General features: G+C 40.2%; 1 protein-coding gene and 1 long non-coding RNA gene across 3 annotated transcripts in view; both read left to right on the top strand.

Annotated features, from left to right (window-relative positions):
• Positions 1-27805, top strand: part of LOC136358485 (uncharacterized) — a 1172843-nt gene that overhangs the window by 313831 nt on the left and 831207 nt on the right. The window lies entirely within an intron of this gene.
• On the top strand, positions 431-27683 carry ACTR3B (actin related protein 3B). 2 transcript variants are annotated; one of them, XM_066314325.1, is made up of 12 exons: positions 431-552; positions 7953-8008; positions 9829-9953; positions 10873-10983; positions 11342-11437; positions 11588-11695; positions 12942-13085; positions 13663-13836; positions 16753-16845; positions 25556-25681; positions 26067-26150; positions 26743-27683. In XM_066314325.1, the coding sequence occupies exons 1-12, from the start codon at positions 509-511 to the stop codon at positions 26836-26838; spliced, it is 1257 nt and encodes a 418-aa protein (XP_066170422.1). In that variant the 5' UTR covers positions 431-508; the 3' UTR covers positions 26839-27683. The 2 variants fall into 2 exon arrangements, with proteins under 2 accessions (XP_066170422.1, XP_066170428.1); XM_066314331.1 differs by having other exon boundaries at positions 26747-27683.

Below are 27805 nucleotides of genomic sequence, written 5' to 3' on the forward strand. Positions count from 1 at the left end.
CCCGTGGTGTGGAATAACGAATGCAACACGTTGACTTTAGCTGGGGTTATTTTATCCACGGTATCTAGCGGCTGGTTGGGATTTGTGCTGAGCACAGTGTTCATAACGCAGAGACGTCCATTTTTGGGGGAACGGGAGTTCACTTTGGAACGGGCAACCCGGGCAGGTTGGTGGAGTCACCGTGCCTGGAGGCGTTTCAGGGAAGACTGGACATGGCTGGGTGGTAGGCTGGACTCGAGGACGTCGGAGCTCTTTCCCAAGCATAGTGACTGGGCAGTGCGGAGTGAACTACCCGCTCCCGCTCCCGGCCCCACACACACCGCGGAGCACCATCTCCCCGCCGCCCCTCAGCGGCGCTGCCCCGACATGGCGGCGGGCGCGGGCGCGGCGCAGGCGCGGGGGGCGGCGCTGGCGGGGCCGCTGCGGGCCCGCCCGCATGGAGCCCGCGCCGGGGGAGCCGGCGGCCGCCCGGATGGTGGCGTAGGGCCCGCGCTGCCGGCCCCGCAGCATGGCGAGCTGCCTGCCGCCCTGCGTGATCGACGGCGGCACCGGGTGAGTGCGGGCAGGGGGGGAGCGGCTGCCGGTGTCCGTGCCGGGGACGGGGGGTGTCTCCGTGCCGCGCCGCTCCGCCGCCTCCCGCTGCCGCCGAGCGCTCCTCGCACGGGGCCGCGCACCTGCCGTGTGTCCTGGTGCCCTCTCGGCTTGCTGAGTGTTTCCTCCCGGCCTTCAGCGGGTGGGTGCCCATCGCCCTCGTCCTCCCTGTCGCCCTCTTGCCCTTCCATCCCGTTGGAGCGGGGCAGCCCTGCCGTGTGCCCGCCGTGCGCGTTTCTGTGCGCCCTTTTCGCCTCTCGGCACCCGTTTTGGTTTGTGTCCTCTGGGCTTTGAAGTATTGCATGATGCAAGTGCTAGAATTGGGGGCGGCTGGTTTCAGAAGGGGTGAGGAGCCGGGAGGGGTGCAGAGGCGATCCCTGGGCAGGTTCCCGAGGTTCCCGGGCCGGTGCGATGCTGTGGGTGCCGTGGGTACCGTGCCGTGGGTACCGTGCCGTGGGTGCGATGCTGTGGGTGCTGTGGGTGCCGTGCCGTGGGTGCCGTGTATGGATGGACACGGAGCCCAGAGAGCACACCTCCCCTGCCCCCGGGCCGCGCTCGGTCGGGCTCCCGCCTCCTCTCCCCGCTGGAAACCAGCCGGCCCCGATTTTAACCTTTCCAGCTGCGATGGGAGCGCGCTGCCCTGCCCCAGTGATGCGCTTGGTCCTTGGGTCATCCCGTCACCTTTCTCGGGCCGGTGTGAGATTTATTCCGTACTTAACCCATCCGCAAGTTCTGTAACTCAAGTCTTGGAGGGCAGGAGTGACTCTGAACTGCAGAGGCTGTGCTTGGGAGGCGTTTCAGGAGCGGGTCTGTCCTACCGCTCTGTGCTAGAGAAGACCCGTTCAGCATCCTGTGCCTTAGTGGGGGAGGTGTCAGAGGGAGCTGTGATGAAGGTAATAATGAATTTTTAGTGTGCTTTTGCTGATTAATACCTTTCCTTTGGCCCAACAATTACAGACAGCTCTGAGGAAAGGAAGTGAAGCACCGGTCCATGAGTAACTTCATGCAGTAGCTTTACTTGCCAGACTCGGTGTCACTGATCGCATTGATTTAGCCTTTGCTCTGCAGGGAGTTTGCAGCACTGTTTTTATTTCTTTAATACCTGGAAAATAATCTTTAAAATTTCCTGAACTGAACGATCTTTGAAAAACCAAACCCCAAACTAATCCAACCAAATCAAGAAACCCCAATCCCTAGGTAGCTGCAGGAAGCATTTCCATTGTTGTGGGGCCCCATTGCCTTCTCCTGAAAGAGTTTCACATTTTGAAATATGTCTATATTAAACTGTCATGCGAGTTTTAGAATTCTTTGCCTGTTTCTGCTTATACCTTAGCTTACCAGAAACCAGCTCTGTTCCCTCAGTGGAGGGAGTTCACATACTGGAGTTCACAGCTGCAGACTTTGGAAGTAGAACAGAGACCAGGTTCTGCCTTATGTGTAATTCTATTTGCTCTTTAGATACTTCTTGGTAATTTCCCAGGTTTCTTCTATATATTTGCTGAAGATATTGTAAGTATCTGTTCTCCATAGATCTGTTGATACTACAGGATTACTACTTGATAGTTTTGAGAGAAATGGGATGTCCAGATGGATCCTTTAGAAAGGGTACAGTAGAAACTATAGAACCCAGAAAATAGATTAAATGCCAAAGCTGCCTTTTGCAGGTGACCCCCTTGACTTTCAGTTTGTAGAGTAATTCCAGTGTTATGTTAGCAGTAGATATTCCTGGCCAACAGTAAATAAGGATAGGACATTGCTTATTGTGTCCTTTCAAAGAAATAATAATTGAAATAGAATTTCTAAAATCAGTTTAGTGCTTTCATAGGTAAAGCTGGTGGGTTTGGCGGGGTGAGGATGGGACATATATATATTGTCTTGTTTCAGGAAGAGTCTGGATAGTCCCTAAATGATGCACATTTGTTTTTCCATGCCTCCAAGTGGTCTTGATTCACAGGAGACAACATGATATCTCTGCTCGTGGGAGTTGTGCTTGACTTTGGTGTAGGGCACTCAAAAATGGAAGACTTTTCAGGAAAGAGACTACTGAATGTGAAATAAGTTATCTTGCAGAATTCAGGATTAAATGAGTCTGAATAAAAGCAGCCAGAAGAAGTAGCTTGACTCATTGATACGCAGTCTCTGGAATTTTCCTCTGTGTGGGCTGAAAACCTTTTTATTGTTAGAATGAATCTACTTTGGGTTACAGGCTTCAAACAATTCATTCAAATTATTCATGAAAGGGCTTTCAGATGAAAAATTTGGAAGAGCATATCAGAAAGGAAAGGTATATGCAGACATGCACTGTGGGACATTGTGTATATAAAATACATTTTTCTACTTAAATCTCTGGTACTGAATGAGGTGTTCTGTCCAGCCACTAATCCATCTTTTTTTTTCATGTAAGGGGTTTTAAGAAGTTTGTTAAAAGAATGGTTTTGTTGTTGTTTTGTGCACAAGGAGGCTGGCTCAATTTACTGCTGTTTGCAGCACGTGCCTCAGTCCTGTAAAAAGCCAGAATTCCTCGAAAAAAAAAAGTAAAAACAGGTGTATAAAAATAGCTACCAATGTTCAGTGAGAAATGTATTTTTATAGCAGGACAGGATAACGTTCCTTTAGTCTATTGGATATAGATGAATTTCCTTTGCCATGAACTGTTCACTCTTTATTCACATATCTTGCAGAAATAGTTAATAATTTGCTATAATCTTTTCCATTAGTATTTGCAAATGACTTGACGTAATGTAATTTTGATCCACTACATCTTGATTTTCTCTGCATGAGGTTCTCCTCGTGATCAGTTTACACTTTGCTGTCACTCTTTTTGTGGAGAAGGGCGTGCTATTTTTAGTTTCTTAGGACTACCAGGCCTTTTTGTGTTGCTGTTTTAAATAGCTTTAAACTTCATAACTAGTTTTATTAATTGGCATTTAGCTGTGGGACATCAGAACTGTAGGTGGGTGGGCAAAACAAAGGTATTTTAAAATAACTCTCTTCAGTGCATTTGCAGACACTGAGGAGTGCTTCTGGTTTGGGTGTATTTTATTGAAGCCATTCATTTCTAGGAAAGAAAAAAGTACTTTGGCAAAGTCTTACAGATGAGTTTGAAGGTGAGTACTTGATTTCTAGGGAAAGTGAGCTGGACTGGCTCTTAAAACTTGAAGCTTAAGGTGTTTTTTGATTATGTTGCTATTAAAGATAGCTGGAGCCTCAGAAGATGCTATGTTTCCCCTCTCTTACTGTATTTCTGATGCCTAGTGAGTTGCTTTAGCCAAGTATTACCTCTGCAGTTCACACGTGGGACATGAACAGGCATTATTGTAATTGCTGTTCTGGGGGTAAGGAGCTTGAGTTAATTAACTGTTGTTTATAATCACAGGCTTCTGTCCTGCAAAGTGCTAAACTTCCTTGAGAAACCCAATGGCTCTACTGTACTCTTTGTCCTTGTAGTAGCTGCTGGTGCTCTTGGGGAAATTGTGCAGACAAAATAGATTTTTTTCTATTTGATATTTTCTCCTTTGTGTCTTCTTCATTCCCATCCCTTGATTTCAAAAGTGCTTTCCCATGAAATCTTCGTGAAGAACGTGTGTTGTGAGTTCCTCAGACGTACTTGTAATAAAGATAATAGAGTCTGCCATGGCAGCCTGGCATCACAGGTGTTCTGGCAGCAGTAGCCTGGTTATTCAGCCTCTTGGCTGTCAGAAAAAGTGTTCTATTTACAGAGGCTATTTGTTTGTTTACAGGACTTTCTCAAAGCATTCTGCTATTTTTAATCACGTCATATTTATCTTTTCAGAGGTGTTGTTTTTTGGGTGTTTTTTTTGTGAGAATGTAACACATTGTTTTAAAGATGTGGACCAAAAAAGCGGTAGAGAGTGATCAAATGCTAAAATAGCATTTGGGCTTCGCTCTTTTGCATACTTGTACAGAGAAAAATTGGATGTCTTGTGTTTTCAGATGGATAAAGCAACTGCTTGAGTTTGTGATTTGTTCTCATGCTTTGGGAAGAATTTTCCAAAACATATCTCTTATCTCTAAAGTGGTTAAGGGTGCAGCATCTGCTTCCAAGTGCAGTCCATTTGTATATCTTTGGAGTCAATTCTTGATGTAATTGACTCCAATTAATTGATGTATTCTTCTTCCATCTTTCCATCTTGATGGGACCTCAGAAGAGAACAGGCTTAGGATCACCAATCCTGGTGCAAAAGTTTGTGCAACTGGCTTGTGTAAAACGTCGTCACCTGGTCAAAACAGTGACCACACTATTTTTAGAAATTGCTTGTTTCAACAATACGTAATTTCCAGAGGTTTAAAAAAAATATGAGTAGTCCTCTGAATCTCCTTGCATGAAATACTCTATTGGATCAGTTTTCTGCTAATTTTTAGTGCAGTATCCTATATTTTGGCTGGTTTCCAGAGGGTTCCTATCTCACTGGCAACAAATTGCTGCTTTTAATGAAATTAAGTTGGAATACTGATTATCTGCACATTCCGCTACAGCTGTCTCTGTAATTTTACAGATCACAAGATGTTGCATTACCATCAGTCTGCCAGGCTGTAACCCAGGAGAAAGGAAACTGTGTTTTAGATGCTTAAATATTCATTGGAGAAGGGACTGGAGACCAGGTAGCTTCTGTAGCTGTTTAAGTCCAGAACCTTTCTGGTCAGTGAATATTGAAATATCATGTAGGAAAGGGAGTATTTTCTGTAGGAGGTCCTGGAAATGGGTCACCCAAACACTTTACTGTACCCTTGAAAGGTGGAATGAGTTTGGGTCCTGCTGGGCAGAACAGAGATCTGGGACCAAGTCTGCCATGTCCTGAGGCTCCTGGATAGCAAACAGCAGCATAATCCATTTTCCTTCTCTTCTTGAGTGGTCTTGGGAGAAATTTGAGTTTCCCTTCCACTTGGTTTTGTCAAAAACACCTGAAATGTGGTTGCTTGTTCCAGTCTGTCTTGTTTGATTCTGAATGGATTTTTTTAAACAGATTTTGCTTTTCTGCTTCTTTGCTTCACCACTGAACTGAGAATTGAGTTATTATCTTAGTTTTAGTATTAGTCTTTCATGGATTAATGGCATGCAAAAGAAATCTTGCCATATGTTACCTTCTGTGAGATGAATTCTCTGAAGAGATTTTTTTAAATTATACTGAGAAATAAACTTATTTGTTATTTTTTTCACTAGCTGAATTAACCCAGGTTAATAAAGAATCTGTAAAATACTGAGCTGTAGGGGTTTGGTAACTTCACAGGTTACTTTAATGGGGGAATTTGATCCATTCTGGAGAGGGAAGGTAAAGCTCTTGCCCAAATTGACTTTTAGAGAGTGTTTTCTTTTTTTCATACTGTGAGTTTAGCATGTGTGTTGAGGAGGAAAAGATGGCAAACTGAGCTCACCTCTTGGCCAGACCTGAGCTTAAGAAATGAGTTTTGGTTAGACTGCAAGAACCTTTTAATTTATTTGTGCACACAGATACATAAAAATTGCATAAAAAGTATATATATATATTTACATGTATGTGTATGTAGATGCTGTCTTTGATTTTTGTCACTAAAACTTGAAGGGCTTTCTTCATGATGTTTCTACCTAATTGTTAGTTCTAAGCCTTGAAACTACATCTTTCAAACAAACAGATGTTTTCCTTGGTTTTCATTATGTTCATTTAGTCATGATTCATTTCAGAGAAAGAAACAAGAGGGAGTGGCTTGTACTGTTCCTAAATCCCAGTGGAACTCCTGTTGTTGCTTGTTATGTTTTAACAATATTCCCTAGGTAGGCCTCATTCTAAAATGTGAAGGATCTATGCATTAATAATCATTAAAAGAATTTTTAATAGTACTGTCCTTCTTTACAGTCAGTCTGATTTAACATCCTGATTATGTTTTGCTGAGAGCCACAGCAAATGTGCATAAACAATTTGGATTAGACTGAAAGCATATGCCTATAATGATGATTAAAAACCCAACAAACCCTTGCCTCCGAAACAGTCTTTTTAGCCTTATAGGGAATGGCTTTTTAACTATTGTTTGAAGTCTATTGAAGCTATAGCTTTGAAAAGAAGTTGAAATATAAATATTGAAGTTCCCAGGTCATTGATAATTCAATTTAGATTAATTCCTTTATCTAAGAAAACCGTGATTCTTAATAAACATTCTTATAACAAATACTCTGTGAAGAGGAACCTACTTTTCAAGCTGCTAATGGAGATGCAAACCCTCTCCTTTGGCCATGGCATAATATTGTTTGCAGATATTGAGAGTAGGATGCAGGCAAAGATTTCATATTCACTTTAGGACCCAGACTGGGATTGGTCTCATTTAAGAATATTAAGAGTGGCTTTAGGTTTTTTGTGTAAAAATTACATGAGCAATTTGATTCCCTCAAATCATGCTGCTGTGTCAATATTGAAGAATGACGTCAGTCTCTGCAAGCAATTCAATCAATTCCGTTGAGTTGGTTTTTCTTGTAACGCTGTTTCTGATGTGGGTTTTGTTGTTATTGTGGGTTTTTTTCTTTTTTCTCCTCCCCTAGGAAATAGAGCTGTTTTTCATAGTCTGGGATGTTAATTATTTCTAGTTGCTAAAGACCTGGAGTAGCTTGCAGCCATTAACAGCTCAAGAAATTTTTACATTTTATGTGAAAATTTCTTTATTTTTTTTTTCTTCCCCCTTCTTTTTTCCTCTTGATACTTTACTTACTAAAATAGATACAATATGTATACTGAAAGAAATTATCAGTGCTTTGTACCATCTGCTGCCCATTTCTAAAGCATTTCATCAGTGCAGGCTTGCTTTGGTGTAGTATTTGTCTTTTATCACACACAGATACTATACCTGTGACAAAGTGAGTGGTTTTTTCCAGGCCTGAAAGGGAATTGTATCAGGATTGTAACAAGAGTTCTCAGCTGTGGTTTATACTTGTGACCCTGTATTATTTCTTTTTTTTTCCTGTATTTGAGACTATTAAACAAATATGTAAAGTCTAAGGCTCTCTTTGGTTGTGGTAACTGAAGGGTAAAGTATGCACAGCCCTAATTTTTACCAAAGGGTGCACTGTGACCTGCCTGTCCTTTGTCATAGCTGGTCAACAAGATGGAAAAAGTAAGAGCTGAGTTTTCAGACTTTATAGTTCTGAATGACACTAGCAAAATTTGTAAGCTGAGGTGGTCTGAAAAATAAACTAACACCTGAAATATTTTCCACTTCGAGATTTCAGCAGGATGATACTTGAAAGCATAACCCAGAAAATGTGGATGTGGCACATGAGGCATGTTTCACCTTTAAGAAGTGGAGTGAATTGAAAGTATTTTTTTCTTCATGTTTTGCATCTAAGTGCTGGTAATGATTTTTTTTTTTTTCTCTAGGTATACAAAGCTTGGCTATGCAGGAAATACAGAACCTCAGTTCATTATCCCATCATGTGAGTTGATTTTTTTTTTTTTTTGGTCCTTCCAAATTGTAATATACACTGCTGTCACTGAGCACTTTCAGGATTAAATGACGTGCTTCCAACTCCCAACTCAGCCGTGGTAGTCCCATGTCCATCTGGGAAGTGATATTCATCATGTTAGCATCTTTGGCTGGAGTGTAGCTAAACAGAGCTCCTTGTTTGCAGTTAGCTAGGACTGTTGCTCATTAAATCAGCTCTTGGTTGCTATGACAAAGATGAAGAGAACTCCAGTCCAATTTCCTTTTTATCTCCATTATTTTTCTGCCAGGACTCTTGAGTAGACAGAATGCAATTTACCTCCTGTCTACCTGACACCATGGTTACAGCCTGGATAATCTGGGGAAGGCTCCCAATCAAATTAAGTACTGAAGTGCAGGTGGTGTCTGCCTTATTTACATTGTCTGGGGCTGTAGACAGTTTAATATTCAAAAAAGTTGTTCCAATTAGAAAATGTTCCTTTTGGGTGTGTATTTACCAATTAAAATGTTCTTGCACATTTAACGTGCTTTTGTTGAACAGATTTACTCTTTAATTTTTTTTTGTGTGTGTGTTGTTTCAAATGTTATACTTTTATGGTGTTCTTTATTTTAATTGACATCTTAATAGTTTCTCTGAAATGCTGTATATATATATATATTTATAAATAGTAGCACTGACTGTGTGCTACTATGTGACATCTATAATGGCATCTGTTACTTGCATTTATGTTAAACACTGCTTTTTACTTTTTGTAAACTTTGCCAATTAATTACTTACTAATGCATCTAGACCTTGTAGCTATTCATGGTAGAAAGTATAAAGATAAGGAAATGATAAAGGTAATTGTTGGCCAAAGAAGTGAGAGGGACACGTGTTCTTCACCAGGTGTAGCTGCAGTACTGCTTACAGTCTCACTGTTTTAAGTATTGTAAAATTTGAAACCTAATCCACTGGTAAAGATTTAAATGTCTTATGTTGAAGAAATGGGATAGCAGGGATTTCCTCTGAATTTGCTATAAATTCTGTTTTATACAACTATAAACCTGTTAGGGGGTAGATGTTTTTCCAAAAGAATTGTTTGCCTGTGAGTAGTTTTTTGGTGCTAGTAGGATTTGGTGTGTTTGTGGATGATGTCTGCCTACTCTGCATTTTCTGCTATATGTTATTTGGATCCTAATTATGACCTATTAAAAGAAGACTATATAAGTAAGGTTATGTTTTAGCAGTACTTCATTCCATTTTTATTTTTAGCTTGCCCCAGATTTGATTTTTGCTGTCTCATCTTCTTGCCTACAGCAGCCATCATCTAATAATTTTAGTGATAGTTGCAGGCTGCTAATGGGAAACATAAGTGTCTCCAAAGATTTCTCTGTAGCACTGCAAATTGATTTCTCCCCTCCCTCTCTCTCATCAACCAGGGTAATGACTCCAGTACTTACTTTTGAATACAGTTTTTTTTCTTCTTCTCCTGTGCTCTTCCTCTGTATTCTAGAGTTAAAACTCAGAAAATCATGTTGCTTACTGGAATACTCCACTTGTGCAGGCTTACTGACAGCTGTAGTCTGTAACAAAATGTATTTTCAACATTTTCTGTGAATTGTTATGGGGGGATGGATGACCAGAATCCTGCAGGATGCAGTGAGAATGAACTCAGCTCTATTGGCTTGTCAGTACATCACTTACACGATTTCTACTTTTTATATCCCAATTTTTATTTCTGGAAAAGAATCCCTGAGTAAATAAATATTCATCCCTTGTTATTTAGCTGTTTTTAGTTTTGTTTTGGTTTGTTTTTTTGGGTTTATTTACAGGTATTGCAATCCGAGAGTCGGCCAAAGTCGGGGACCAGGCTCAGAGGAGGGTGATGAAAGGTGTTGATGATCTGGACTTTTTCATAGGAGATGAAGCCATAGATAAACCTACCTATGCTACAAAGGTGAGCATTCAGGAGGCTTAGACAGCCTTTCCCAGGTCTCGCATTTTTATGACAAAATGTGCTAGGATTTCTGGATAGCCATTCAAAACACGTTTGCTTTTTAAAAACTGCATGATTTGGTTCATGGCTTTACCCTTTTTTAGATATCTGTTTTACTAGTGCTGTCTTGTGTGCTTGGTGTTTGTGTAAATATTCATTGATACGGTGCAGCTGTTCAGTTTTCAAAATTCTGAGCTATTAAAATAGTCATATACACTGAATATTTAAATTCTTGCTGAAAGTGTACCCTTTTAACATGGCATATGAACTGGGAAATGTGTTGGATACTTTTGCTTCAGGGAATGTCACAATTGTTTTGTGAAGGGCTGTCTTCAATGCAGCTTTTCTGTGAATCATATTTTCCATCCCCTGGTAAAGGACTTCTTGTACTTACAAAGTGTTACTGGCTTATGAACTATGTGGAAAAATATCATATTTTATACATCCTTCTGTGTTACTTAAATGTCAGCTGTGTTCTTAACATTGAACAAAATGTAAACATCATCTCTGCCAGAAATTTTCGTTGAAAAATATATAGCCTATATGGGTTTTTATTTCTTTTTATAATATGGAAAGGGATATTGAAGCCAAGTATGATTCTCAACTTTATAAGTGATAAAATTTACACAAAAAGAGGTTAAAAACACAGTTCTGCAACAGACTGACAGGAACCCAGTCTGGATTCTGGCTGCTACTCCTGAAAGGTAGAATTGGGCTTGGGAGTACCTGGGAGCAGGAGGTAACTTTGAATTGTGTCTCTGAATTGGAGTCAGGAGGGAGGGTTTGATGAGATCCCTGTGAGATGAGGTGTCAGGCTGTTCCTGTTGCTGGGTTTATTTGTCCTTGCATGATCAGTGCTGACAAAGGGTTGCTGTTGCAGTGGCCTATCCGACATGGAATTGTTGAAGACTGGGACCTCATGGAGAGGTTCATGGAGCAGGTCATTTTTAAGTACCTTCGAGCTGAGCCTGAGGATCATTATTTTTTAATGGTGAGTTAATGAGGGTTGGTAAGGAATTCGTTTTGTAAGAGGAAAACCAAATTCAGTTCCAAGCACAAGTTACTCTGCTTCAGTATTTTTCTCTGTATGTCTTATTTCTCTAGCAATGACAGGGTTTGGAGGAGAAAACTAATCTTTAAAGCTGCATTACAACTATATTCTGTTAATTTTGTGATGCAGGCTACTGCAGGTCAGCTATTGCTTTTGAAAAGCTTCAAACACTGTTTAAATTCTGTTTGTAATTTTTTATTTTGAGTGCACTGAGGGTTTTTAAAGTTTGATTACCATACCAAGCTAATCAAGGCAGGGTCACATCGAGGTGCTTTTTCAAAACTCTTTGTTTTTGCAGACAGAACCTCCACTGAACACACCAGAAAACAGAGAATATCTTGCAGAAATCATGTTTGAATCATTTAACATCCCAGGACTTTACATTGCTGTGCAGGTGAACAAAGCGAATGCGTTAAAGTACAAAATAACTGCAGTGTTTTGGTCTTTCGTAGGCACGTGTCTAAAATGTTTGAAACAGTACTTTCTGAGAGTGTGAATTAGAACACTCTGCCTTGCTTCTAAATATAAACTCTGTGTGCTGTAGGCAGTGTTGGCCCTGGCTGCCTCCTGGACGTCACGGCAGGTTGGGGAGCGGACTCTGACTGGGATTGTCATCGACAGTGGTGATGGAGTCACCCATGTGATCCCCGTGGTGAGTTGCAGGATGCACTTTGAAACCAGCCCTGCTTTGGACCAGGGTTTGTTTGCTGTAAATGTAAATAAGGAGCGTCAAATGAAAGCTTGCTTTTAAATTTTTAGGGTTCTTTACGGGGCTTCTTTCCTTGCAAAAGTGTGTATTTCATTATGTATTAATTTAGATTGCAGACTACAGGAAGGTCACAGTAACCAACCATCAATGCAGCTTTTAAAAGGCTATTTCTGTGTAACCTTCTGTTACTGTGCCTCAGGTCTCTTAAATATCAGTGATTATCATGGGTTTATGTCTCCTGCATGCCAGTAGTATCTGACAAGAAATGTCCTAACTTTTTTGACACCCTGCATTTTGATTGTTTAATGTAGCTGGCCATGTTTCCTTTTTATGTGATTTATTGGATTTTATTGTTTCCACTCTGCTTATGTGGAAACAATTACAAATTTACATAAGAACCTGTTCTTATACATGATCAATCAGTTCAGTTATGTGAGGACGTTAAAAATAGAGTTATCTGTGCATACTGACATCCACTGATGTAATTTTGTTGTATTTTTGAACCATAGTGTGTCCTTGAATGAGCAGGTATATTAGAAATGAAAATTTTGTTCCATTTAATTTCATCCTGCATTTTGGTATTAACTTGAATCTTCTCAGTATTTTGTCATATGGGCAATGCTAAGAACAAACAGCATTTACTGCATGAAACTCTGAAAAGTGTAAAAGAAAGCAAGGGAAGAAATAATGTGGCTCAGCAATACTAGTGCTTTCAGTAAATGCATCCTAAAAAGCATTCAGCAAGTAGATTTTGTTATTTTCGTTGTGCTTATGGTAAGAGCCTACTTCTGTTTGAGTTTTCTATTCCTAATTGATTTTTCTTGTCTGAGAAATTTTATTTTGTACTTTTTTCTATTAATTTTTCACTCTTAAACAGAACACAGGTAGTTTATATTGCATTTGCTTTTCTGCTGATGCCTTAAATGAACCATTGGATCTGACTAATGTCTACAGGACTATTTATCACTTGTGTATCTGTTAGATAGTCAATATCTGTTTATATGTGGTAATCAAGGTCTTTAAATAAAAATGATACCCACTTTAGTGGGGGTGCATATTTTTAGAGTAATTTTACAGTTTCAAGATTTTACTTTTAATAGAAAATCAGAGTATTATAAAAATGAATATTAATTATTGATACACAGCAAGTTTTCTCCTTAAATATGTCTTTTCCTCTCCTCCTACATAGGCAGAAGGCTATGTAATTGGAAGTTGCATCAAACATATTCCTATTGCAGGTAGAGATATTACTTACTTTATTCAACAGCTTCTAAGGGAAAGGGAGGTAGGAATTCCTCCTGAACAATCTCTGGAGACAGCAAAAGCCATAAAGGTACACCCTCCTTTATCTCTTAATAAATACATAATAAATCTCCATGAGCTAATTTTTTGGCTCTAGCGAGTTGCCAGTGGCTCTCTTAAAAATGCAAATGTAGGCAGTGTATTAATAATTACACCAGCTTCTGGTGGTTTATCCAGTCAAGAGTGGGGGAAGGAGAAAGAGGAAGAAAATATTCATGCTAGACTGTTTGGAGTGAGTATGTTCCACAGATGAAATCAGCGTTTTAACTTTTGAGTTGTTTAAAACTTGCTTTGTAATAGAATTTAAAAAAAAATAATAGGATGATTTTGTGGGCCTGCCCTTGCAGTGAAAGCTTGCCCTTGAAATTTTTTATTGTCAGAGAGCTACTGTTGATGAAGTTTTCATTTTGAGAGGGGAAAATGTAGCTGAATCAACATGTGCAGCCTTTGGGAAGCAAATGGGTCTCGTGGGGTGAGGTTTCAGTAGTGATGTGGATGAGGAAGCCCCTTGAACAGCTCCATCTGTAAAAATGCTCACGTTTTCCTTTTCTTTTATTCAGTGATGTACAAATAAATTATTTCAGCTCTTTTTTAATGTTTCTCAACAGGAGAAATACTGTTACATTTGCCCCGACATCGTGAAGGAGTTTGCCAAGTACGACGGAGACTCTCGCAAGTGGATCAAACAGTACACGGGCATCAACGCCATCAACAAAACCAAGTTTGTTATAGATGTTGGTTACGAGAGGTTCCTGGGGCCCGAAATCTTCTTCCATCCCGAGGTAAGAGCAGGGAATGGCTGTGTTAAGTTGTGCCATTCCCGGTGCCTGGGCGCCATCCCGTGGCAGTGAGGGGCCAGCGAGTCTCCTGAACACCAGCCAGGTGCACTCACAGGTGACTTCAGCACAGCAGGAAAGTGTCTTTCCGATGTCCAGTCTAATGGTTAAAACATCTTCTTCTGTTCCTCTAAAGGCAATCTGAACTTGAGAAGAAATTGTTTGAATTCACAGTTTTTGAATTGGTATTTTCTTCTTTCTTTCAGCCTCAGTTTAAACATGTCTGCCTTTATATTTTGTATTTATTTGTATGTTGCAAATCCCTTTGGGGACGACTGATGCCTTGGGAAGGCTGACCTGAAACAGAGACAGGACAGAGTTAAAGAATAATGTAGGTATTTATTGAAAGGCCTCCAGGATTCACCTTGGGCAGGACAAGTGCCTGACTAGAGCTACACCCAAAGTGGACTAAGAATGGTCACAAAATACCTAACCAGTCACAAAGTCTTATACTTTTATAACTTCTGGTCCATTTGCATATTGGGGTTTAATTGTCCAATTAAAGCTCCAGGTTGTGAGGTCCTATCCTTCTTGTTCCTTCCTCCAGTCCACTATTGTTTGTACTTTTGGGCCTGAAAGTTGTCCTTCAGCAGGAAAAGGATTTGTTTTGTCTGCCTACTCTGTGAGGAGAGCTTACTAACACTTTATATGAGGCTCAGAACTACACCCATGGGCAGCACGGAATCTGAAAAACATGAAAGCTGAAACTTAAGACATCACTACTAAGCATGGCATTGATGGTATTCTAAATATTGGATGCAGACTTTTGATACTGAGTGAATTTATCATGGATGATAAATTTATCCTTGAAGGAAGTCTATTGAAATCTCTCTTGATGTGATCATAAGTAGTATGTACAATTCTAAAAAAGATTTCTGTACCTCATCTGTGTGATTTTTGGTAGTTCAGTTTGAGTGAGGTTCAGGATATCATTGAGAGGAAGGAGTCAGGTTTAGTACAGGTCCTCTCCATTCCTGCACACTTGGCTGAACTTAGGCAGGCACCCATAGTCTGTAATACTGTTAAAAGCTTTTACTAAAATCCACATCAGCACTGGTGAAGCTTCCTTTTTTCCTCCTTGGAAGAATATTGAAAAAGTGCTCTCTGCCACCTTTTTTCTGAATTCCAGCTTTAATCTTCTGTGGTCAGTTTGTAGCCATCTGATCTTCTGCCAGTATTAAATCTCTGGGCTAAATAATTTTTCTTCCTTGCTGTTGACCAATGTGATTTAACAGAGAAGCATTGAATCCCATGTCAGACATAATTTTAAGATCTCCTTTTTCCATAATCTCTAAAAAGACTGTTGGGAATGGGATGAAGGACCAATTTCCATTTTTCTCATTTCTTGGTAGTTTCTTGACTCTGTATTGAAAGAACCACCCCAACCTGAACTGACTTCCCAGACAAAAAAAAAAAAAAATCATAAATAGATGATGTGTACTGCATCCAAAGAGAATTTTTTATTGTGTTTCATTAACTCCTCACTTGAGAGGTTAGCAACTTAGCTAGGTAAAAGCTGTCTTTGGTAAAGCTGTCTTGTAATCTTTCCCTGTATTTAGTTTACAGAATTTGTTCTGAAGTCTTTAATACTCCTTAAGTTAGGTCTTGGGGTTTGTGGCTATCCAGATTATTTCTCTACTTTTTAAATTAGGTATTTTATTTGCCATTCTCCAACCATATTGTACTGGCTGGCAGACTGCAATTTTACATTCAGCTCTCATGTCCCTGTTCTGGAATGATGTTATACCCTACCTCTCATTTCTACTTATTCCTTTTCCCTACTGTTTTATCAATATCTTTATGGAGAGCTCAGGAGTTTTCAGGCTGTACTTCATTCAGATGAAAACTCAGTGTGCAGCAGCTTCTCTTTTGATTTATGTGGCTTTGTGGTTTTGCTTCTTGCATGATTAATTCTTACTGTGGAAGTTAGCTTGAATTCTTGGGGAGTGCCCCCATCATTCTTAGGGCTCCTGAGCTCCAAGCCAACTTCCTTTTCTAATTTTCTCTGAGCTCAATGTGTACTTGTTACGTTTGACTGTTGTTATTTGTTACCCATGTAGATACCTCATCTTGTTTTGAATGTAAATCCCACATACTTCTATACAAAAGCTTATAATATATCTAGAATAATATATTATTGTGTATTGGTAATGAATTCCATTTTTCAGAGTTTTACCTCTGAAAGGAAAAAATCATGGGCTATTACCAATTCTTTTCTTTAAAGCTTATGTTAAGTTTTAAGTGGAAAATTTCCAGTAGGCTGTTTTCTAGCATTAGCAACTTTTGACTCTCCAGTTTTAGAAATGCAGAAATTTACATTAGCACTATGTTCATGTTTGCATTGATTGGGGCTTTCACTCAAGACCTTAGACTATTTATGCTTTTTTTGAAGACTAGATACTTCCTGGGCTTGGAAAAAAAAACCAAAAAAACTGACTTTTTGGTGGGAGTTTAACTGAATTATTTTAGTAGCCTTATAATCTTTTTGCAGGGAAACATTCTTATTTGCACACTGGTGTTTTTAATCTCACTTGAAAGGAAAGGCAGGACCACAGTGCATGGTAACTTTGTGTTTAATATTGCAGGAGAACTCAAACTCATCTTGCAGGCAATAAAAGTGCATAGTGCATAAAATGTAAACAGTGAATTTCTGACCAAGGAAGAAAATTTCCGAGTTTCTCAGCAGAAAAAGAAATTCTCATTTCCCTTGTAGAGATTGTTTTAATGTACAATAAGTGGTGAGCAATACTTGAAACTCCTACTTGTCCCCTATTTCAAAGTCTCTCCATTGTCTTATTTTTTGCCTTTTTATTTCTCTGTTCTTTGGATGAAGAATCTGATGCCTGCTGTGTTTGATTTTAGTTTGCTAACCCTGATTTCATGGAATCCATTTCGGATGTCGTTGATGAAGTTATACAGAACTGTCCCATTGATGTCCGGCGTCCATTATATAAGGTATGGCCTTTCTCTTGTAAGATTCATCTAATTTATTTAAAGCCTAAATATCATCATCATGGCTACCACTTCCTCCACAATGAGAAATGTGAACTTTGGATAGAAATTGAATAAAGTGCCACTTCTGAGTGCCAGGAGAAATTTGCTGCTTTTTAGTTTTGAAAGAAAAGTTTCTGTAGAGGCTCGATACATAGGTGAGTATTGTCCCTGAGGAGCTGTGGCAGAGGGATGTTATTTGTATCTGACATTTGTAATGTGAATTCTTGTGCATGAAGGACTTTTGGTTTTGCCGTTTTTAAGGGTTATACTGTGGCCTTTCCCCTCTCACTATCATCCTTACCTTGCTTTATTAAGGAGTGATTTTCAGTATTTTTTTTCATAGTCTTGTCTAGTACCTGCCCATTGTCTGCAGTTTAGTCAGTACTGCATCTCTTATAAAGTACATGAAAACTAAAAATATTTTAGGAGAGAACAATTTAAGCTTAAATCTGCTTAAACCCAGGGTAGAGTCCAGAGAGTACTCTCAGTTCCTGATCCTTTAAGGAGTGAAAAGTAAGGTACTGTCATGCATAGTCCATGGCAAGCTCTGTCTGTATTGGCAGCACATCCCACATCCTGTGGTTCCCTTTTTTCTGCTCGTGCAGGAGCTGTACAACTTTGGAAATAACAGCATAAAGCTATAGCACACAGAGATTTGTCTGCTCGTGTGAAAGGTGGTAGTGTTCCTCACCAGGTAGAATGACCATTAAATTCCAGCTAAGGTTCCTCTCAGGATAATTTGTAACTACTGAGATTTCTCAATCTCTCCTCCTTGCCTGATAAACACCCTCTGCAGTCTAGAATAAGATGTAGCACTCCAGAGCAGATCTGTGGGGTAGGATAAAAGGGGAAGTTGAACTGCTTAACAGGCTCATGTCAGTTCTGCAGTAGATGTCTTCAGTGACTTCAAGCTTAGGCAGCAGAAGGGTTTAGAAACCCGAGTCTGTGGTTGTGCTTAGGGTCTCTGCATTTTATCTGAAAGACCAAAGCTTCCGCAGAGCAACAGATTCTTTGCTTGGTGGGGTAGGGTTTGGTACTGATTAGAAAGTGGAGTTTAAAATTCGAGGTTGTTACTTCTCCCTCATCATAATCAGTAAACAAATAACTTTCCCTTGGCTTGCCACTGATTAAGACTTGGTTTTTCCTTTTTCTATTTTTTCATTATACTTGCTTAATTAAAATAATGTTTCAATTACCTGTTGAATGTAATGAGAGATATCAGTAGTTATTAATGGTAATAGTTGCTATCTTATTTAAGCAAGGTCACTTCAAAGGGACGAGCATCTCTTGTTCTCATTGTTTAGAACAGTGTATGATGCAGAAATATTCCACTCACACTCTCTATCTGAGGTTTATCAGTTTCACTTGCCCACAGTGCTGAGTGGTGGCCAGCCAAGGCTCTGTGCTTTGAAGCTGAGTTTCCATCAAATGTATTTGGATTCTACCTCATTTTCCTGCAGAAAATACCTAAGAGTACCCTTACTGCCGATTTTATGTGGTATCATTGTTCCACAACCCGTCTTTTGATGTCCTGTGATATTTCTGAGTTTCACTGCCAGTATCCCTGTTTCCTAATCTAATCAACATCTCTCTCACAAGGCCAATTATCTTACCTCCTGTTGATGTTTGGACCAGCAGAATCTTGATAAGGCTTCTTTAGCCAGATCTGTGACAACCCGGCCTAAAGGGAAAAAAGCATCTAAGATTTATAAATGTTCATTGGTCAAAACGAATGACAAAAGTCAGAGAGTCTGAAAGTTTTATTAATAAATTACACATTTGGCATGGAAATTGGTCTGTTAGTCTCTGACCTGTTATCTAAGCACACAGCAGTAGGGTTTGGGTAAAGGGGTAGGGTGAAAGGGAAGAGAGAAATTAAAGAGGAAGAGATGAATTAAAGAAAGAAAGAGAGAAAAAGGGAGGCCCAGTCCTGGTTTCTGTGTTTATCCAACTCCATCAGTCTGGCCAATGACATGTCCTGGGGGCATCCCCTGGGCTTGGGGTGGGAGTACCTTTTTATGGAGAGGTTTCTCTGCCCCAAATACGAGTTTCTTGCTTTCCATATAACTTAGTTACCACGTGCAGTCTGTTCTTTCAGGCCTTTCTGGAAATGGGTTGGAGAGTTTGGGGGGCTTTTGGTGGTAGTAATCCCACCCTGCAGTCCATGCCAACTTCCCCTACTTGTTCCTTGTACAGTGTTGTGGTTTGTTGTCATGGACAAATGCCCTGCATGTGCCTGGCCCCTCTTCTCCAGCCAAATCCTGTTCTTCCTCCCAGTGTGCTAGTACCAATAGTCTCTGGTTATTACCAGCAATTCTTGTCTGTTATTGCCAACAGTCCTTGGTTGGTTCCACAATTGTTTAGTTCTTGGTGTTTGAGACAGACTCATGAGCCCCTTATTTTCTGGGAATTGAGAGCTCAAAAAGATTTCACTTTGGACTGCTATTTACAGGACCAGTAGAGAGTGGGCTTTAATCATAATACTTGTCCATCCTGGCCACAATCTGAGTTGGTAAGTTTCTTTCCAAGTTCAATAACAGAAATATTATTTCACTTGAGTTGTTATTTGGGCAAGAAAAAAGTTTCAAAGGCTGTTTGTTAAAAGACAAGTTCTCTCTTAACACCTGCTAGTTCTGGGAGCAGACAGTGTTTCTATTAAGTTCAAGAAGGGTTTAGTCCAAGTGCAGTTTGTCAGGGCTGAGGTCTAATGAGCATTTCTCAGATCCTATTGGGGCCTGGAGTGGGGCAGATGCACCCCTAGAAATCCATCCCACAATGAAGTCAGCTTCTCTGTGCCTCCACAACATCCCATAACCTTCAGCCGTTCAATACTGAGCACAAACATCCTTTCACACAGAAAGCTTTTTTTAATTGTATAATGATTGCCAGCAATGCACTCTGTAATTCCCATGATGACATCATCTTAATGTGAGTGCTTGGAAAAAACTGATTTGTATTCTCTAACACAGAGTTGAGAGATCTGGATTGCTAGAACAGAAAAAGATAGGTATGGGTTTGAAACCAGGGGACTTGCACTGAAATGTGGAAAAATGAGGTGGGTTTTGGTGGGTTTGGTTTGTTCTTGGTTTTGTTGGGTGTTTGTTTGTTTGGGGTGTTTTTTGCAAACCCAGAACTTCAGAAAGCATAATGAAATTTAAAATGAGTGTTCAAATGAAATGAGAAATGACAGAGGAGATGATTTTTGAATCCTACCACATGAATTTAACAATTTAACATCCTGGCTATGCTGATCATTCCTGTGTGTAAATTCCACTGAAAAATGACCCATCCTGCATGCAGCTAAAATTCCTGTATTTGTGGGGCTCAGTGAGACATTCCATCACCCTTGGTGTTCTCTGGGAAGAGTGGTGTATAGTTCATCTAGTTCTACTTTTTTGAGAATTTCCTAGCTTCCTTTTTTTCTTAAAATACTGTTCTACAAACTTACCTTGTACTTAGCTCATAATTATATGAATACAAAGTGTAACTGATATCTCAGAAATGGAGAGAAGTTACAGGGAGAGTGCAGTAGCACAATGAGGGCTGTGGCATGCACAAATATGAGACCCTTCCCCAGCTTTCAGATTCCTGTGAGCACGGCAGTGAGCTCTGTTTAACCATTGCACACCCAGCTTGGATCAGAGATGAACATCTGCTCCTGTGGTACAGCCACAGCAGATGCTGGTGTGGAATGTGTTTTCAGCACTAGTTGGTATTTAAAAGTCTCTTTTTAACCTGAAAGTGCTCTGAAACTTGTCCTAACATTTGTCAGTTAGGACATCAGTTTTTGGCACTCAATGTCAAAAAACAGTCTCTTCCTGAATGTAGGTATAACTTCAGCAGTGGACAAAGGGCTTTGAAGAGTTTTTAAAACTGCTTGCTATCCTAATAAACAGTATTTTTTGTCAATCACAGGGTTCAGAAACTGTCACTTTTTTTCCATGCTCTACTTCATCTTTCTTTTTCCTTATCCAGTCCCTCCCCAGGTACTTCCAGAGTTAAGACGTGAGAACAGTATTAACAGTTCTGAGGTTGTTGCCTTCTCCCAGTAAAGAGGATAGAAGTGTAGGGTCATTGACTGTCCCAGCAATTAATTTCTTTCAACTTTTCTCTGCTGTGTTTTTAGCACAAATATCTGAATGAAAGAATACAAGATAAATGACATCTGAAGCCAAGTAAATTCTGTCAGAAATATCTCTGAAAGCCAAGCATGCTTAATCATTCATGATTCAGATCATGCTGAATCAAATGACAACATTCTTGACCTCAAACTTCTAAGCCAGCTTCTCAGGTTGAAAATCCTGCATGAGGTGGGGGACTGTAGGATATTGGCAAGTGTGTTTTATTAGGTATGAATTATCCAGGTTTTCCATAGAAACACAGGTGCATAGAGAGAAGATTTTGAAAAATTGGCTCTTTTCCTTAGAGAAGTTGACTTCTTAGCTGGGTATGCAGCTGTTGTGGACTCAGATTAGTCTCAAAATGAAAACTGAGTGAAATAGTAAAGTCAAGCTCGTGGCTACAATTAAGACTTGGACTGCGCTTGTTGCATCAGCGTTCACTCAGCAATTTAAACTGCTGAGCTCACAAGAGCCCATCCTCAAACACAGGTGAGGTCCTGGGTGCAGGGATGGTAAAAACCCCCCTGACATCACCTCTGACTTCAGTTGCTGTTCAATAGGAACACTTGATGTGAGAGCAGCTCCAGCTGCACAGCGTGGTGGGTAGATGGCACTGTTGGACTGGCTTTTGCTGATCTGTGCTCCAGCACCACAGAAATTCCCTGTTACTGACCCAGGGCAGAGTAGGGGGGCTCTGCGGGTGAGAGAAGGGTGGAGAGACTGCCATGGCATCTGCTGGAACCATGACAGCACATGGGAAAGGAGCAGCATTCCTGCTGAATACTCCTGTGTTCCTGAATTCCTGCGGTATTTGAATGAAAGCCCCAAGAGATTAACTCTGTTACTGTAGCACAGGAGTACTGAGGATTAGCCCTGCTTGTTCCTATCACAATGGTAAATAAATTTGATTTATGATTACTCCTGTTGGTTGATTTAATAATTGCTCAGTGCATCTGCAGGATTTTCTGGTTCCTTTTGTGTCTGAGGCGTATTTCTGTGGAATGGCATCACCATAAGTCATGCTGAAATCTCTTGCTATTACTTGAAATGTGAAATCGACATTAAATCCATGATTTTAAGGAAAAAGAAATGGTTTCTTTATTATTAGAAGTAAATATATTTTAAAAATAGTGTTTCTCACAATAAATTTACTTCTTTTTGCTATATTTATTGTTTAGTAAGAACAATATTCATCCTTATAGTTTTCATACTCTGTTGGCAAATAGTGTCCTGTTTTAACCAAATTAACAGAGATGTAGCTTAATTGATTCACTTGCTAATGAAGTGCTTGGCTTCAGTTTATGAACCTTCCTGGTTTTACCCATAATAATTTTTATTAAAAGTCATATATTGATCTCATTACATGTCTCTGGTGGTCTGGTCACATCATGTTAACTTTAATTTGGGCTGTCATTTGGAAAGAAGGGAAAATGGGGTTTCTTGTTCTTACTTGCCAGAAGAGCTCCAAGGGGCTGCTTTTCAGTTTGGTGCTGCAAAGTCTGATGTGTCCAGCTGAGAGTGTGCTCACACCACAGGGCAGTGTGAAGGTGCACAAACCAGTGCAGTACCTTGTGCTTGGTAGTGCTGAGTTCTTCAGGAGCTGGTTTCACGCTGTAATTTTTATGCAAGCTTGATTTAGTCAGAGATTTCTGTTGCAGGAGCTGGGTTGCTTTGTTGGGTAACTTCATATCTCTGCAGTGTTACACTATACAGGGATAATACTAGAAATGGCACAAGAGGAAATTCAGTACCGCAGAGTTCATAAGAGAAACAAAAGGTATAGATGAGAAGGGAGAAATTTCTTGCCAGCCCTCTGAGGTGACCTTAGCAGTCTTTTCCACCCTTAATGATTCTGTAATTGGTATCCACTCCCCTGGTCTCCTTCCAGAAACAGCCTACATCCATTTATTTGCTTGTTGTGGTTAACTTTTTCAGGTGTGTGGAGGCTTTGTCCCTCTCTGCTAAGGGAACACCTTCTTTCCAAGCAACTTAAATGTTCAGCCAGTTAGCTATAAAAGTGAAAACCAGCTGGAGGTTCTTTCCATCAGCAGGTATGATAATTGGTGTTAGCTGAGAAACATGTGGGCTGCTTGGAGCTGTTAAACCAGCTGAAGTGTGTTTGAGCAGAGTAAGATCAGAAGGAGTCTTCTTTAAAGGAATCAGCTGGAAACAGATACTTGAAGGCCTAACTTTGATGTCTTTTTTTCTGGGAGGCCATAGGATTCCCTGACAGGCTGAAAACCCAAACATCACCAGTAAGCTTTCTCCACAGATCTGTTTGGCATGCTTTATTTTTACAGGTATTTTGTTAAGTAGTTATTAGAATTACACAGATTTATTCTAGAGAAGATATTTGAGAGGTCACGGTGGAGGGAGGTGGGTGGTGCCCCCTTGGTTGTTTTCTGGGGTTTGTTTTTGGTTTTTAATCTGACCATCTTTTCTCACCTTTATTGTGTCCTTTGTAAGTGGTGGGTTTGGTGTGTGAGGGGTTTGGAAAGGATATGGATTCTGCTTTCACTGTGGGGAGGACCTGGCTTCTGACCTGACTTGCTGAGTTGAGAGCTTGCTGAAGGCTGTATGACAAGTCTTCTGTTAAAGAGTTAGCATGGATTTGGTCTGCCACTGACAAGAGGTGCAGGGAGCAGGGGAACTGTAATTGTATAATTAACCATCTTCTAAATGCAGTTGGTGTCACCTAGTTACTTATATCCAGAATTTTGCTTAGCCTGGCTGGTCCAGATATGTGATAATGAGGTGACTCATCTTCTCAGCATTTGTACCTTGGTGCTTCTGTTCTCCTTGGGCAGTGTTATTGTTGAATTGATTCTGGTGTGTAGAAGTACTTGAAGTCATAATTTGAAGAAGATATAACTTCTTAGCTTCTAACCCTGTAGTGGTAACTAGGTGGAGGGAGCCTCCCAATGATACTCCTAACTCTGTAGTTACATGACTTGGTCTTGGATGTATTTGAAAAATTATTCTTGGGTTTATTCTGGAATTTATTTTTGGTGATAGCATTGTCCACTTTATGGTGTATGCTTGAAGTTTAATTTGCTTCGAATGGAATTATTGCTTTCACATTCTTCGCCAACTTCATTATCTCCAGGTAATATTTTCTGATGGCATCTTTTTAATTGCTATTTCATCACTCAGGCTGGTTGTTGTCTTTTTTTGCCCATTAGCAATTTCCTTTTACCAAGTGAAGTGCATGACCACTTTGATGCAGGGGAAGAGATGTTTCTGTGTTTGGGGAGAGTAGGGGGAATCCTCCCTTCTGCTTTAACTTCAGGATCAGCTGTGATTTCTGGCTACTTTTCTCTGTCCTCCTCTTTTCCTTTTGGAAATGTTTCAGTAATGTTATGGGGACTTGTGCTTTTTTTCTTTAAAGCACGCCTGCCTTGTTATGCATTCTTTTATACTGTAGATAATATGAAGCTGTGAAGAAATGAGTTTTTCCTGCTGTAATGGTTTTTATGATATGCAGGGATTTTTTTCTCATGAATAAACAAACAGCTTTCTTCTCACTTTACAAGGTACAAACAAGATTTCCCTGGTTATCTGTTGCTTGAAATCCAAGCACTTCTGCACCCTGCAAGTGTGAACACTTATTGTGCAATGTCTTTGACTCTTCAGATCCATCTGCAGGCTGAAAACAGTGGGTCAGGGATTCTTTCATTGTGTTCACAGTCTTGGGCTGCAATGTCAAAAAAATGTTACTGAGAGATAATCCTTGGACCTGTGTCCAATGGACTCCTGATCCAAGTTTCTTGTGGGCATGTGTCAAAGGCGTGTGAGTGGTTTTAGCATGGTGCAAAGGCACATGTGCAGTTTTGTCACTTTGCATTCTTTTTTCTGATCATGAGTTGCATTTTTGCTGCCACCGATGTTATTATCTAAGGGTCTTGTTTTGGATCCCCCACCTTTAGAATGACTTCTGCTTTGTCTGGGGTGCTGCAACTTCATCAGAATTAGGGATGGGAAGTTCTAAAATGTCTGTGGAGAATCCAAGTACAAGTCCAGGCTGAGAGGCCTTTGGTTCTGCTCTGAAAACTGAGTATTACCACACAAGCAAGGGAAGAGGCATCATACCTTCCTCTGGGCTGCAGTTCTCTGTGAAGACATGGTGCCTTTTTGAAGAACTCTGGAAATTAAAAAAAGAAAACAGAGTTCTAGATAATTTTGTAGCTTTTGTAGCTATGTAATATGAGGAGACCTGAGCCTTGTTTAGTGTCAGGGCTAAAACTGCTTGCTGTGAACATCCACAGGAAACTTTTTGGTATAGTGTCTTATTACTTCTGCTCTGTGTGTGCAGGATACTAGCTTATGGTTTTAATGGAATCCTCCTTTGTAATAACCCATTCTACATAAATTTAAAGGAGAAAAGTAGAGGAGCCATGAACTTCCTGTGAATTGGAGATGCTTAAGGTGTCCTACCTACCTCATCAGCTTCCTAATGATTCTGAGGTTCAAATAGTCACGTCTGCAGTGCTGGCTGTTGGGAAACTTGCTTGAAGATGGATTTGCAGAGTGTGTCTTTATTTTCTGCACAGAATGTGGTTCTCTCTGGAGGATCCACGATGTTCAGGGACTTTGGACGACGACTGCAAAGGGATTTGAAGAGAGTGGTGGATGCGAGATTGCGGCTCAGCGAGGAGCTCAGTGGTGGTCGGATAAAGGTGAGTGAGCATTTGACTAGTGACAGAAATCAAGTTCAAAGTTTTCATCTCTTTAGTGAAAATACGCTGTAAAGTCAGTAAGATGTGTTTGTGTGTTGTTAAAAGCGCTTGGTAGCCTTGCAGTGTAAGACATCTCTTTATAGGAGTTTTAAAATTACTGTGAGCAGTTCTGGTTTTCCTTCTAGGAGATGTGTGAGCAGTAGGCAAGAGGGATTTAACTCTGTTTCCTTCATCATAGTTATCATGAAGAGTTTTATGACTTGATCTCCTAGGGGGAACATATCTGAGTAATAAGTGTGATAGTGATGTGGAGGGAGGGTTGAAGGTATCTGGTTCTGGCCATGTTAAGTTTGAAAACCAACTAAATATGAACTGTTTTCCTTAGCCCAAACCAGTGGAAGTTCAAGTGATAACACATCACATGCAGCGTTATGCAGTTTGGTTTGGAGGTTCCATGCTGGCTTCAACAGTAAGTCTTCATCAAAGTTGTTCATAATTTTTATTGCATATTGAATTCTGAGTGTATTTGATCTGAGTACTAAGTTTTAAATCTTTTCATTGCAACAGCCTAAACTGTGTCACATTCTGGAATCTTTATCCAAATTTTATCTCAGTAGAATTTGTACAGGGCAAGTGGGAGCTTTGCTCGAGTAAGGATATCACGAGTTGACATAATTCTGAAGTAGTTTTGATATGAAAGTTCCAATATAGTGCCTTTATTCTTTAAATGAGCACTGGAGTTTAGTTAGGACTTCAGGAATACGGAATCCAAATCAATGGTCTTAAATAGAAGAGAGAAGCAAATACAGGAAACTGGAAACAATTGCCCTGCCAAGTGGGATTTCTTACTGCTGTGTTTAAAAGCAGTCTTATGACCAGACAGACTTCCCTTGATTAGTCGTATTCATATCCTAATATTTCTCATTTTATTATATTTTAAAACGTAATACAATGTCGTAATGCTGCAATCTACAGAAATGCCAAGATGTTATTTATTTGTTGGGTTTTTTTCTACTTATGTCTTTATCCTTTTGGGGGGATTTGTTTTTATATTTTTATAGCCAGAGTTTTTCCAAGTATGTCACACCAAGAAGGACTATGAAGAGTATGGCCCTAGTATTTGTCGTCATAATCCTGTTTTTGGAGTCATGTCATAATGCTCATCCAGTGGAAATGAGATCTCTGATACCGTGCTGGTGAAGAAACTCATGGAGTGCACAGGAAGGCAGCAGATACTGTAAATACTGAAGCAAGATGTGGTTAACTCTGAGGCATTTGGATCACCATTGTGCACTAAAGCACAGCTTACAGCCCCAAGTCATTTCAGTACGAGCCATTTCTCTGCTGACTACTCAGAGCCTTTCCTTCTTTCTTCCTAAATGTGAGGTAATTGAAAATAGGTAAGTCTCGGTTTAGGAGGTTGTGCAAATACTACTGAAACTGCATCTAGAAGAATGAGTCAGTGTTTCACTGCTTGTGGAAAGATCTAAACCTTTCCCTCCCGTGCCCTGAGTTTGCAATCAAACCTTTAGCAATGGAGCACTAAATACCACATTGCCTTTAGCGGAGTTGGAGTGGATACAGGTTCCTACCCCAATGGAATAGATTGCAGGATTGGGACAGTACTTTGTAAATGTAGGTTTTCATATCATTTTGTATTTTATGACATTGGTAGGGTGAATTGATGACTAGTTCTCAGCACGAACAGCTGTCAATGTCATGGAGTGGTGTTATGCATTTCCAGGTGTGAGGCATGTATTGGAGTAGTGCTGGTATATTTTTTTGGGGAAAAATAAGCCATGTATGATAGAAACTGATCTGTTCATGTTTGGACGATACAAAGTGATTTACAGTATTGTATGAAGTTTATTATAGCCACTGTTCCTTTGTTTTGAATTTTCTGAAACTGTTTTTTAGGAGGTGATGTTTTGTTTTGCTGTTGGTGAGTGGTGGATGACACACAGGCCTTGCACCAGTGAAATAAAAGCTGTTAACATCTTTATGAATGTTTGTGGCAGTCCTGATTTACTCCCCCACTTCATCTCACAAGGTTGGCTTTGCATTTGGATGTCAGTCTATGTGGGAGGATCACATACACTGTATGTAAAAGGAATCTGGAGATTT

The sequence above is a fragment of the Sylvia atricapilla genome, chromosome 1, assembly GCF_009819655.1.
Source record: "Sylvia atricapilla isolate bSylAtr1 chromosome 1, bSylAtr1.pri, whole genome shotgun sequence".
Lineage (NCBI taxonomy): Eukaryota > Metazoa > Chordata > Aves > Passeriformes > Sylviidae > Sylvia > Sylvia atricapilla.

Excerpts from the sequence above, each read along its gene's own strand:
- ACTR3B (XM_066314331.1), top strand. The coding sequence starts at position 509 with ATGGCGAGCTGCCTGCCGCCCTGCGTGATCGACGGCGGCACCGG. Across the intron at positions 8,009-9,828 it reads TCAGTTCATTATCCCATCAT|GTATTGCAATCCGAGAGTCG; the intron begins GTGAGTTGATTT and ends GTTTATTTACAG. Across the intron at positions 16,846-25,555 it reads TCCGGCGTCCATTATATAAG|AATGTGGTTCTCTCTGGAGG; the intron begins GTATGGCCTTTC and ends TTTTCTGCACAG.